Raw genomic sequence first — 12873 nt, 5'->3', positions numbered from 1 at the left:
TATTTTATTTTTCCTAACAATCTCCATTCAGTCGTATGACTCGTATGGTTGTATTAGTTTCATAAAAATTCTATGACACTATTCATTTGATACGAAATATGCAATTGAATAAAAATATTTAATACTAGTTTAATTGAAATCATAGTTATAATGAAAAAGTGTAAAATATTACAATGATTTATAAGTACATATATCAAAAGATTTTACATTGATATATAGTAATTCTTTATGATTTGCTAAAAAGTAGAAATTTTATCCGAGTAAGTATAGCTATCGAGGAAAGTATTTATATGTTCGTTTAGAAAATCTTAGATACTTACTTAAGTAAATAGTTGTAGGTACTATTTCTTCCCGGTTGAAAGTGCTACCGAGATACAAATATTCAATACATTTTTATTTACTTCTATAACTTCATTCCATGTCTAAGTTGAAAGAACTAACAGAGATAACAAAACCAAATTTTAGACAATTAACACAGTATTATTGCATGAAAAATATTTCTTCTTTCTAAACGCTTACTGAATTGATTATATTCATTTAATCTTATTTTAGTGATAAAATTTTATAAGTAACTGTATTACATATTATTTAAATTATCATAACAATGTGTCAAGTATTCATCGTATGCAATTTTACGATGTTTATGTAATAAAACTTTAATAGATGCTATATATTTCTCAATAATGCAATGCAATATAAACTATGTAAATATTATAGGATTTGCATTTCTTTGATTAACAAGATAACATTTGTAAATTTATTAATTTGTATAATGAAAAAATAGTATGTGGTTTTCAGAGAATACATTTTTTTTCGAATAGTGTACAATGTTTCCACCAAGTTCGTACAATACCAATGAACGCCAGATAGCGATATTTTAATCAATTTTTTGATTGAAATTTAAAAATGTCGAACGCATATTGGTTTATGCGAAAGTAGAAGATAGAAGCATGTAAGTACATATGTATTTATATACACTCTTCCCGTACATATGTATGTAAGTAAGTACTTCAGTGTGTGCAAAAGACACGTTGGCTGTGGTGTGAAGCAACGTAGCTTCAGATTCTTTGAATAATGATTCGGTTTATTATGATATAATTTTTAATATCATTGTAATATATTCAAAAGATTAATTTACTGAAATATACATATTCTATTTCATATGTTTATGTATTTTTAATTGAGGTAATTAAAGATATTTTCTTTTTAGCTCTTTACTACAATATTTCAACAAATATTTAGATTGTGTAGTGATTAAATGAGTATTGAAGCAATAACACTATTTTAAGTTTTAATTTTTTAATTATTTTCAGCTATGTACGTTGCATACTTCGTTTTCTCCTCTTTATCAGTTGTTTTTGTCATGTACCCAAAGATTATTTTTTATTTTATATTTATGTAGATTTCTCAATATATAATGAGATAAATTCTTCGATTATAATGTTATGAATTATAAAAATGTTATTGCCAAATTTTTATTTCAGGTGTGATTATCTTAAACAAAATGAGAATTGTACAGCTCAGGCGAAATCGTCTTTTCAGTATTATTATCTGTAGCATATTTTTGCTTTACACATTGTATATTGTTATAAACTTTTTTTCTGACAAGCCTATTAACAATTTAAAGGAATATTGGTCAGATAGTCTAAAATCAGTTAAACGGGTAAATATAATATTAAATTATTTTTATACTATATAAACATAATTTTTTAAACATAAAAGTATCAGCATCCTATTAAAAGCAATCTTGTCTTAAGATAAATTACAAAAATGAACTGTAATAATTTATTCATTGAAATTTTCTCATATAAATGACTAATAATATAAGTATGTCACCTATAGTATATTACACTTAGCATAGTATGATAAAGATACATTCAAAACAATAATTACATTTAAAAAAGGAACTGAAGGAAGAAATTCTATGAAAGTAAAGCATAAAATGTTTTTTATACTTTTATATAAATGTATTTTATATGAACTACTATTCTATAGGTACCAGTTCTATCAAAAGAGCTTGGTAATTTTGAACTCAAGCATGTATCAATTAGAAGTGGACCTGGAGAAGGAGGGAAACCTTATATCCTTAGGGATGATCAACAGAATGATGTTCAACAATCAGAAATAGATTATGGCATGAATATGGTGTGCTCGGATGAAATTTCATTAGATAGATCGATCCTTGATACAAGAATGCCTGAGTAAATCAATATTGCTACAATTAAACATTTTATAACAGTAATATTTAAACTAGATTTTCACTTATTCTGTTTACAGATGTAAACACTGGAATTATCCAGAAGTACTCCCCCGAACTAGTGTAATTATAGTATTTCATAATGAAGGTTGGTCTGTATTACTGAGAACTGTTCACAGTGTGATAAATCGTACTCCCCCACAATTTTTAGAAGAAATTTTACTTGTAGATGACTTTTCTGATAAAGGTGAATAGCAGTAATATGGTAAGAGTATCAAAATAAAAGGAATAACAAGTATGTATTTTTATAGATAATTTAAAAGGAGATTTAGATTCATATATAGAACGGTGGGAAGGTAAAGTAAAATTAATAAGAAATGATAAAAGAGAAGGTTTAATAAGAACGAGATCACGTGGTGCACGTGAAGCTAAGGGTGAAGTTATAGTGTTTTTGGATGCACATTGTGAAGTTAATGTTAACTGGTTACCACCTCTCTTAGCCCCAATAGCTGTTGATAGGTAATTTTTTATCAAATAATAAATTCTCTATTATTCATCTGAAAGTTAATTTATTAAAATCTTTTAAATATTTCTAGAACTGTGATGACAGTTCCTATTATCGATGGCATTGACCATAAGACCTTTGAGTATCGACCTGTGTATCAAGAAGGACATTTATATAGAGGTATTTTTGAATGGGGAATGCTGTATAAAGAAAATGAACTTCCTGCACGGGAGAAAAAATCTCGACCTTATAACAGCATGCCATACAAGTAACTCACATTTTAAAAAATATTCTTAGACATGTAGAATGAAGTTATTTTACATTCATATATCAGGAATAACTCATTTCAGGTCTCCTACTCACGCTGGTGGCTTATTTGCGATAAATCGTGAATACTTTTTGTCGTTGGGTGGATATGATGACGGATTGCTTGTGTGGGGTGGAGAAAACTTTGAGTTATCATTTAAAATATGGCAATGTGGGGGAAATATTCTTTGGGTACCATGTTCGCACGTTGGTCATGTGTATAGAGGGTTTATGCCCTATACATTTGGAAAATTAGCTCAAAAAAAAAAAGGACCGCTGATAACCATAGTAAGTAAAACATTTTTATGGGTTTAAATTAATTTGAAGGATATAAAATAACATATGATTTAATATAAATTTATAAAAATCGTTAACTCTTTCTAGAATTATAAAAGAGTTGTTGAAACTTGGTTTGATGATAAATATAAAGAATTCTTTTATACAAGGGAACCACTAGCGCAATTGCTTGATCATGGTGATATATCAGAGCAATTAGAATTTAAAAGAAGGAAAAGGTGTAAAAGTTTTCAATGGTATATGGAAAATGTTGCTTATGATGTTTTCGATAAATTTCCCGAATTACCACCTAATATTCACTGGGGAGAGGTAATAATAACAATATCTATCGCCTATAATTTTTTGTTCTATTATGTTCTATAATTTTTTATGTTATATTATGTCGTAATTTTTTATGTGTGTTTCTACATGTCACTGAATTTTTTCTTCTCTTTTTATTTTCTTTTTAATCTTAGTTGCGAAACATAGCGACAGGAATGTGTTTGGATACAATGAGTCATTCGCCTCCTAGTTTAATGGCTACTACTGATTGTCATGGATTTGGTAATAATCAGGTAATTTTTTACTTTTTATATCTCTTTTTAAGCAAAATTCTTTATTTATGAATTATGATTTATATAGTTTCATTTTTCAGTTAATTAGATTAAACGCTAAAGGTCAATTAGGTGTCGGAGAACGATGCATATCTGCTGATAGTCAAGGAGTGAAATTCGTATTTTGCCGGTTAGGGACTGTAGATGGTCCATGGCAATACGATGAGGTAAATGTCAATAAATATGTTACCATTTTATTGCCCAATTTTTTATTTTATTATAAATGATATATTACTTTTGCAGAAAACGAAGACGCTTTTACACAGAGTGCACAAGAAGTGCATGGCACTTCATCCTCAAACTCAACAGCTATCACTAATGCCATGTGATATCAATAATACGTATCAACAGTGGTCTTTCCATCAAATTCATCCAAAGTGGTGAAGAAACGTAAGTACTGGTGCTGTTTGCATATGAGACGTTTCATGCTGAATTAAACTATACTTATTAAAGACTTTTGGCAAAAATCTATCTATGCATTGACTATTCTTTTGTACAAAAAATTGTGTTTACAATACATGGTGTTTTATATTTCCCTACTATAAATAACTCGAATATTTGTGCAAAATCAAAAATGCGTAAAGATCATATTGTAAATTTTTCTTTAAAATTTACTTTAAAATAACAGTTATAAAATACTTATATAAAAAATAGGGCTGTAAAATCTTAACAGCGCTAAAATAAGACTTATATCGTCATTTGAAACCGTAAATAAGTCATGATCATTAATGAAATGAAGAAACTGCTCATTTTGATACAATTTCAATGAAACTGTTTTAATATAATACAATAACATAATTTATTAAAATACAGCCATGTTTGAGATTCTTTCATATAACTTCCTATAATGCCGAGTATATTGACACGTCATGGTTTGTCTTATCTTATCTTAGATAAATTTAAGTTCGCTCCTAGTTTATCTATTTTTTGAGTAGTAGAATAAGATTAGTAGAATCACTTTCTTTAAATAAAGATTCCCTATATCTGCTCGAAATAAAAAAGAGATTGCTGCACACATTCGCGTATCCACCGATCGTGCAAAATGCTTACAAATGTTTGTGAGCATTTAGAGATGTTAGCAAATATTGGTGGTGAATATTTATTAAATATCGCTCAAATACTAATAAATAAGGATAGATAAAGCTAGTTTTTGAAGACGATAGTAGTCTTGTCTCTTCATCGTGCCTTTGTTTGTTTGATAGTTGTGATTTATAAGAAATCCACAACCACATGAGGTGCTATTCGTGTGGACAATACTGGTTTAGGATCTTATTATATTTCTTCTGTCGAAATTATTGGAAAGAATTTACAAATGTTAGTAAATATTTGCGTGCATACGTGTTCCATCTGTGCATTGACTGGTTAATAGGCTTGCAAACGTTTATAAACTATTAGCATGATTGGTGGACACGCGTCTTAAACGGTTGCAAGGAATGTATATGTTTTAATCATTTTAGAGTGCATTTCGCTTAAATTATCGATATAATATGAGAATGTGTGCTTCCGTTTTCGACTGATTCTTCTTAAGAGAGCATGTTACTGATGTAGTTTTGTAATGGTTTTTAATTTTTTAAAACACACTTTCAGGCAAGAAGTTACTTAGCATAATGTAAAAAAATAAAAGGAATGTTTTATCACAGGTTATGTACTAATAAAATAAAGTAAATATATAATTTGTAATAATTCTCTGTTTTTTCTGTGACTGTTAAATCTTTATGTCAATTATATGAAGAACTATCAATTTTATTAATATTTTTTATTGTAAGAAAATAACTTTATTTAAATTTCATACAAGTGAGTGAATAAATAGTATTGTTACTTTAGAGAAGTTTAATAATTTAATTATTATTTTAAATATATACAGGTGCTTAAGGTTGTAAGGGACTTGGAAATCCAAGCTTCAGGACGGATTGGAAAGATTCGGGCAGGATCTCACCCGAATTCTTCCGATTCATCCCGAACCTGTATTCTCAGATATTCGGATCGGAGCAAAAAAGCTATTAATATTTAGTACTTAATTATAGCAAATATCATTTTCTGAAGTATATGGTCAATCACAGTTAAGTTTGATATTGAGGACTAGACTTAACTTACAATTCTAATTAACATCTCTTACAGAAAAGTAAACGTTAATCAAGAAGCTTGAGTGACAGTGACAATGGAGTGACTCGAGTTTCTATAGTAGTTGGTCTTACAGATGTCTGAAATAACATTAAATTATATAGATATCTATTTATATAGTTATCGAGTAGAAAAAGAAATATTTACCTTATTACGATCTCTAATATTAAATGCACCATAAACAATAGGATTCATGCAGGAGTTTGTACATGCGAATAGAAAGAGACCTTTCTGGATTCGTTGATCAACTTTATATGCTGAATTTCGATCAATCCAATACCTATACATTTAGGTATATTTTTTTTTCAATGTCAGATAGACTTATGTATATAATATAGGATACTTTAGGATTCAATGTCCTAATACATATGTTTTCCTATTAACGAGTAATAGCACTTACCAAAGACTCATTACGTAATATGGTGTCCAGCAAATAAAGAATACAGCAACAATGATCACCGTCATCTTTAATGTTCGTATTTTCGCTCGTGTAAGAAAAGCCATAGAAGAACGACGAATTTTATCTGAAATTCGTTAACCATTTACTATTTCATGAAAAATAAGTAAATTGTTTTCTGATTTTATAAGAATTTACTAAAATTTATATATATTACCTTCGCTCTTTTTCGATCTTCTGCATATTTCCAGTAAAATGTTCGCGTAGGTGTATATTATTACGACAAGGGGAAAGCAATACATCATGATCATTCCAAAGACAGAATAAGTTATTTCGTGAGTATATGTTGCAAATGCATTAAACGTGACACACTGTGAATACCATGTGATATTTGGATGAGTTTCCAGGTGAAATACTAGCATCTAAGGAAGAAAAAAATTACAGTAGATATACTATGTGTATTTTGAACTAAATTAGAAAATGTAAGATTCTCCACTTTTATCAGTTATTTATAATTATCATACCTGAGGCATTGAACACATGACAGATCCCACCCAAGCACTGCTTAACATAATTTTTCCTCTTCTATTAACATTCCACAATTGCAATGGTTTTATTATTGCATAATATCTGAAATTAGAAAATTTAATATTTTTCAGTAATATTTTATTTCAATTTTGTAAAAAATTATTAAAAATTTAACTATGATGCCACTAAAAATAGAATTCATTATTACTTTATTTTTTATTTCATTGCCTTATCCATGAATTTATGAAATGTAAAAGCAGATCAATAGTATATGAGAATTTCTTTTTTATAACTATTTTTTATATTTATAACAAATTATAATATATAATATATAAACAATGTAAGTTTTACATTTGTAATTTTTTGTATAGAAAAATTTAAAAATTAGTTGATTCAACAATTGAGAGCTACAAAAAAGAAATGCGACGTAAGCTTCCTAAAATGGTCAGTACAATTTTTTTACTATATTGAGTGAGAAAAGAAAGAAAAAATAGAAAAAATAAGATTGCTTTAAAAAATTAAACTGACCTGTCTATACTTATGCATACCAGAATGAAAGATGATAAGTACAGACCGAACATCCTAAAAAAAGCCATTATTCGGCACATCGCGTCTCCTGCTTTCCAGGAGACTGTGACCGCCCAACCGATTTCGAGTGGCATCATTAAAAAAGTTACCTGAAAATTGTTTCAGGTTAATATAATTTTATTTAATAAAACTCATTTCTATGTAGTATGTATTTTCCTTCTATTTATTTATAAAAGATATTAAACTAGTTCGATTATTTTGAATGGAAAATACTCTGTACAAAGATCATTGATTTACGTAGCATTATTGCATGGTATTAATGTTTGTTAATACATAGAGGCAAATTGTACGTAGTATCTTACCTTACTTTTACTTTATAGTCTATCTATGGTATGTGTCGGTAGTGAAATTTTTAACGATATAATTGTTACGATATTAGCTTGTATTTACGAACGCGTTAATTAATTTTCTCAAGAAAAATTACCATAATTAATCTACTATTACATTACGAAAAATTAAGGGATCACTAGATTTTCATGCAAAAAGTTATCGATCTTCGAAAAATTTAGTTATAAATTACAAACCAAAGCTATAGCAATTATAATGCAATTATAATTAAAGTTTATTATAATATTTCAATATTGATAAAGAGAGAAGAATATACTGAATTATACTTACAAGTAGATCAGCGATCGCAAGATGCATTAACATCGTGTGTATCCTCGATTTGGATACATGTTTGCGACGCATAATTAATACTAACACCGTCGTGTTTCCGATTGCAGATATTATCATTAACACGCTGTAAAAGACAATACTAACAATGTGGCCTTCATTGAAACGCATATCAATCGGTAATTCCACTTCATTCGAAATATTTGCCCGCGAATTGGACAGTTCCATAGAACTAATCGTTTTTATTCCATTTTCCATAATGTATCTCAATACTTTTAGAAATTCTGGTATCAAATGAATTGATAAATAATTAATAATTAAATTTGGAATTATATTTGGAATTTAAAAATTATTATAAAAACACGACGAATTAATACCAAATTAGAAAGAAATGATGACCTTATAAATGATTAAAAAAAGAATTTATCTTAATAGAATATAGCTTTACCTTGATAATAAACCATAAAGTAAAAATTATTTTAGTAAATGAAATGTCTTCTTTTATTTTCTACACTTCCCTAAAATCAGAATTCACGTACGATCGGAACCTCTTAAAACAAAGTTTTGTCATAACTAATTTCTACAAAAATATAACAAGTCAAATATTTAAAACTGAAATGGTACCAAGATGATAAAGAAGAAAAATGTAAGCACAGATAAAGAATGACCATTGAACAGCCAGAGTTTTAGCGTTATCGTCTTATCCAAAGTTTTCTCAAATTAATGATTTTGTAACTCATACAATTATATCATCAGTATACGGATGTAGAAGTGTGCAAAACTAATAAAAAAAGAAGTAGTCAAATAACGAGGGATACGTTGTAATATCAAGAATTATGAAGATTAATCTTCATCATACATTTCGTTCGTCATGTGTAAAATGTGTGCACCCTTAATTTTTGCAGTAATTAATACGAATTACAAATACATATTATGTCATTCGTTCTCTTCTATCACAACACCATACATCTTACACTTTAATCCATTCTGTTGTTCAAATATCAACAGCGTTTGATACCGATATCGATAAATTCATTATTCATTTGTACGACACTTTGGACTGCGACTATAACAAAAATCACTCCCCATTTTTTGTTCAAATTCAATTGCAATTAATTTGATTAATTTTTTCAGATCCTTTCAAATTAATTCGTCTCTGATATTTTAATGAACGTAGAAATGATTGTCTTCTTCTTCTTAAACACATAATGCCATGAAGTATGTTTTAATGTCCCAACATTTTCTACCAAAATTTCGAATCTTTTAAATCTTTTTAATTGTGGATTTTTAAATTAATTATTCACTTTAATATAAAATTTAGTTTTTAGTTAATTAGAAAGATTTTATTGATAAAACACCGTTCAAAATTTATCCATTGTTCCAACAATTTTTTCTATATCTTCTTTTATAAATAATTCTCATTTTCTCGGTTAAACTCGGTTTCACTATCTTAAATTTTCAACACACGTGGATCAAAGTAATACATGCTTAAATAACGTATGAATAAGAAAATTTAAACAGAATATGACACTTCTTCGAAAACTGGTACGTAGTTCATATTATATAGTTTATAACAATGTTTGTGAGATAAAAGTCATCTATTTGTAAAGAATGGCAAAAATAAGACGAAAATTAACTTGTAAAGTTAAATCACAATTTAACTAAGAATTTAAAGCTTAAATGAATTTAATAAAGAGATGATAACTGAAATATCAAAGACAGGAACATCCAAGCAAAAACTGCCAATTCCATGGTGCAACTAACATTTATAAACCTACAGACGATTGGTCCGCTAATCTAGGGTCAAGTGTTAAATCAAAACCGATAAGAATACGCTGTTATTATGTTACTGTCGAATGCTGATGACAATAACGAAGATTCCATTTTAGAAAAATGGTAAAATTCTATTAGAATTTATTTTTAATTCAATTAAGTGTCTTTACTATTACTAAAGACACCCAGGAACCCTTTTAATTCCAACTTTGGGCATTATTTTCACCACATGTAATTAAGTATTCTTTTTTAGGATTATGTGAAGAAGATTAAAAGATAAAACAAGAGCAAAGTTCAATGGAGGGAAAAATTGTCAAAAAACTTTAATGTACATAAATGTACAAGTTTTTAAAATTGAAATTATTTAATGAAATCGTTAATAAAAATTACAAAAAATGAATTTGAAATATAATTATTAAAAATAATGAATTCAATGTATAATTTTAGATCTTTTCTGCATAATATATGTATATATACAATTAACAAATATACAAATACTAACATGTTTTACAAAATTAGATTATTTTATAACATAAATTCTATTTTGTTATAAATTTCCCAAGTAAGTTTCCAATAATTTATGAATGGAACTATACATGAAATGTTAAATATGATAAGTGAATGAAATTTGAATTAGAAACTGTACATAATTAACAATATCGAGTAGCGTTACTCGTCCCAATCATCGGTATCTGGTTGAGAGTCGTACTCGCTGGTGGCCGAATTTCTATCTGACGCAACTGCATCGCTTGGTTTGGGAGGAGGAGGAATCAAGCTGGACATTCTTTCGAGAGCACTACCTCCGGAACCAGCGATTCCCTTCCTTCTGAGTGCTAATTTTGCGTGCAAATCAGCCATTAAATCTCCTCCAACGGATGCAGAGGACCAACGATTTCCTTCTTTTTCCTCTGGTGGTACAGTATGTCTCAGTTTCGCCCTTCCTATACCACCAGCGTTGCGAATAGCTTCCATTAAATTAGATCTGACATCCGGTTTGATTGCTTTATTCAGATCCTTAACAATTTTCTTTTTGTCTGAATCTTTAGTTTGAGATTCAGGAATGGTTGTTTTGGATTCAGCTGGAGGCAGTGGCGGTGGAGGCGGTGGAGGAGAAAGAGGTGGCGGTGGTAGTGGCGGTGGCGGTGGCGGTGGTATCGATGGATCTAACAACGATGAGACTAATGAGGAACGGCTATCAGTCTTAGAGTTCGAAGAAGCAGAAGTCGACGTGTCTGATGCGATCAAGGGAGGAGGAGGAGGTGGTGGAGCAGGCTCAGTAGAATCTTTTGAGAAATCGGTATCGGCAAAGCCAGGTAAGTTTGGGATAGTTCGGTCATGTTTTGTACTCGAATCCTTCTCGTCTATTGTTGATGTTGGAGTTGGTAGATCAAGCCGAACGGTAGGAGTGGTTACTGCTGAGGAAGGTGCAATAGGACTTTGAGAATTAAAGTCTAAAACGAATTTTTCATCGTCTACAATTCCAGGTAGATCCGGAAGTATTAGCGGCACATTTATCTGTGGCACCTGCGTGATAGAATATTTCATGTGACAATATGTTCTGTATCCTTCTTTACATTTTATAAGTAATATATTGTAATTAAACAATATTAAAATTAAATTTTAATAAAAGATCTTACCTCTCCTAAGGTTGGTGTATATAGATAACTACTAGATAAATCCATTTCTGATGATAACCATGGTTGTATAATTGAATCTGGTGCATCTTCTATTTGCTGTTTGTCATTTAATTTGTGGGAAGTCTGTTTAGTAGATATCTTATATGGATTGTCCATACTACTGAACAATAGAGAATTGATCGAAGATAATTCAAAAGGGAATGTCACTTCGTTGTTATCTGTATAAAGTTCTTTATTAGATTTAGATCGAACATGATAAAATTGTAGCTTTTCTTGCAGATTATTATTTGATACATATTGGCCATCTTCTGTTTTACAATTAGAAGATAGATATGTTTCAGGAATATCTCTTATAGGTACAGAACATTTGTAAACTTTTGGTATCTTATTGATATCATCACACTGAGGCGGTATAGCCAATTCATATTCTTTGTATGTGTGACTAGCAGGATACCTTGCAGCAGAAAACATTTTTACAGCTTTTAAATTTAAGTTAGTTTGTAAATATTTTAATCGATCTTGAAGTTTTGTGGCCCTATCTTTAACATTTGACAATCTAGAAAAAAAATGTATTAACATTTTTGTATAAATTAAAAAAATTTTAATTCCTAAAATATTTAGTAATATAGAAGAAAAGTACCTTTGACCATTTTGAAAAAGCCTTTTATCAATAGACTCAAATATATAATTAACAGCAGAATCTAGATTGTCGAGAGCTTCTGCTATTTGAACTATTGTTTCCTCGTGCCTTAAATTATCAGGAATAACACCTAAATATAAAATTTATATAAAATATGTTTATTTTTTTATATTTTTCCTCTTATATATATAAATTAATTTATTTACCAATTTCAGTTCGGTTTGGCATTGTTAATGTTTTTTAATAATATGTATATTTTCTTAACTCAATAAAAAGTCATATTATGTTCCATTGCAGCATAATACACACACATAATTACGTTGACATTTAGCCACATACAAAACATTTTGCATAGATTAAATTTTTAGTACACTTATCATCACCAGTTAACCTGATCCATACAATCGTATGATAATCAAAATAAATTTAATAGTTCTTTTGGAAAGTTTACATGTAGATTTACACGTAGATCTGCCATTAATTATTTTTACGAAGTGTTCATGTATGTGACAACTAAATAGAATGCAATGGTCTTTTTTTACATAAAAGAGAATAATATATTATTTACATTTTTTATGCCATAAAAAATATTCGATATTATGGAATAAATAAACATTCATTATGCTAACATCTCAATGATAAAACTATTGTGTATCTGCCTTGATACCATAAAGAT

The 12873-nt window shown here is 28.8% G+C and overlaps 3 protein-coding genes and 1 long non-coding RNA gene across 7 annotated transcripts; 2 read left to right on the top strand and 2 right to left on the bottom strand.

The window, feature by feature from the left end:
• Nucleotides 1–810: 810 nt before the first annotated feature.
• Nucleotides 811–5581, top strand: LOC117212110 (N-acetylgalactosaminyltransferase 7). Of its 3 annotated transcripts, none has more exons than XM_033456621.1 (11): nt 811–952; nt 1485–1663; nt 1996–2201; nt 2278–2444; nt 2509–2716; nt 2794–2970; nt 3053–3296; nt 3393–3614; nt 3761–3859; nt 3940–4065; nt 4142–4326. In XM_033456621.1, the coding sequence occupies exons 2-11, from the start codon at nt 1505–1507 to the stop codon at nt 4280–4282; spliced, it is 1749 nt and encodes a 582-aa protein (XP_033312512.1). In that variant the 5' UTR covers nt 811–952; nt 1485–1504; the 3' UTR covers nt 4283–4326. The 3 variants fall into 3 exon arrangements, with proteins under 3 accessions (XP_033312512.1, XP_033312511.1, XP_033312510.1); XM_033456620.1 differs by lacking the exon at nt 811–952 and adding an exon at nt 1002–1185; XM_033456619.1 differs by lacking the exon at nt 811–952 and having other exon boundaries at nt 1505–1663; nt 4142–5581.
• A 360-nt stretch (nt 5582–5941) lies between these two features.
• Nucleotides 5942–9884, bottom strand: LOC117212113 (gonadotropin-releasing hormone II receptor). 2 transcript variants are annotated; one of them, XM_033456623.1, is made up of 9 exons: nt 9007–9884; nt 8596–8928; nt 8151–8431; nt 7473–7621; nt 6941–7046; nt 6634–6838; nt 6420–6543; nt 6167–6299; nt 5942–6099 (listed from the first exon to the last, which is right to left on the bottom strand). In XM_033456623.1, the coding sequence occupies exons 2-9, from the start codon at nt 8609–8611 to the stop codon at nt 6028–6030; spliced, it is 1086 nt and encodes a 361-aa protein (XP_033312514.1). In that variant the 5' UTR covers nt 8612–8928; nt 9007–9884; the 3' UTR covers nt 5942–6027. The 2 variants fall into 2 exon arrangements, with proteins under 2 accessions (XP_033312514.1, XP_033312516.1); XM_033456625.1 differs by having other exon boundaries at nt 8596–8665.
• A 24-nt stretch (nt 9885–9908) lies between these two features.
• LOC117212117 lies at nt 9909–10223 on the top strand. Its single transcript, XR_004488399.1, has 2 exons — nt 9909–10043; nt 10174–10223. It is a non-coding gene; the product is annotated as an uncharacterized LOC117212117 (long non-coding RNA).
• Nucleotides 10224–10356: 133 nt separating this feature from the next.
• LOC117212112 (WASH complex subunit 1-like) lies at nt 10357–12808 on the bottom strand. Its single transcript, XM_033456622.1, has 4 exons — nt 12404–12808; nt 12198–12327; nt 11558–12113; nt 10357–11444 (listed from the first exon to the last, which is right to left on the bottom strand). Exons 1-4 carry the CDS (start codon nt 12423–12425, stop codon nt 10590–10592), a joined length of 1563 nt encoding a protein of 520 aa, XP_033312513.1. The 5' UTR covers nt 12426–12808; the 3' UTR covers nt 10357–10589.
• Between the last annotated feature and the right edge of the window lie 65 nt (nt 12809–12873).

This window comes from Bombus bifarius, unplaced genomic scaffold (assembly GCF_011952205.1).
Source record: "Bombus bifarius isolate JDL3187 unplaced genomic scaffold, Bbif_JDL3187 scf7180000008274, whole genome shotgun sequence".
Classification (NCBI taxonomy): domain Eukaryota; kingdom Metazoa; phylum Arthropoda; class Insecta; order Hymenoptera; family Apidae; genus Bombus; species Bombus bifarius.
Note: the sequence above shows the minus strand (reverse complement) of the source record. Positions and strands in the feature narration are given on the sequence as shown.

What these genes read in the sequence shown, in the direction of transcription:
- LOC117212112 (XM_033456622.1), bottom strand. Translation starts at nt 12,425, where the DNA reads ATGCCAAACCGAACTGAAATTG. An exon ending in GCCAAACCGAACTGAAATTG is followed by an intron (nt 12,328 to 12,403) that starts GTAAATAAATTA and finishes TTTTATATTTAG; the next exon opens with GTGTTATTCCTGATAATTTA. An exon ending in ATACACCAACCTTAGGAGAG is followed by an intron (nt 11,445 to 11,557) that starts GTAAGATCTTTT and finishes TCTATCACGCAG; the next exon opens with GTGCCACAGATAAATGTGCC.
- LOC117212110 (XM_033456619.1), top strand. Translation starts at nt 1,505, where the DNA reads ATGAGAATTGTACAGCTCAGGCGAAATCGTCTTTTCAGTATTATTATC. An exon ending in CTTGATACAAGAATGCCTGA is followed by an intron (nt 2,202 to 2,277) that starts GTAAATCAATAT and finishes TTCTGTTTACAG; the next exon opens with ATGTAAACACTGGAATTATC. An exon ending in CTAATATTCACTGGGGAGAG is followed by an intron (nt 3,615 to 3,760) that starts GTAATAATAACA and finishes TTTTAATCTTAG; the next exon opens with TTGCGAAACATAGCGACAGG.
- LOC117212113 (XM_033456623.1), bottom strand. An exon ending in TCATGTGTTCAATGCCTCAG is followed by an intron (nt 6,839 to 6,940) that starts GTATGATAATTA and finishes TTTCTTCCTTAG; the next exon opens with ATGCTAGTATTTCACCTGGA. An exon ending in ATATTAGAGATCGTAATAAG is followed by an intron (nt 6,100 to 6,166) that starts GTAAATATTTCT and finishes ATGTTATTTCAG; the next exon opens with ACATCTGTAAGACCAACTAC.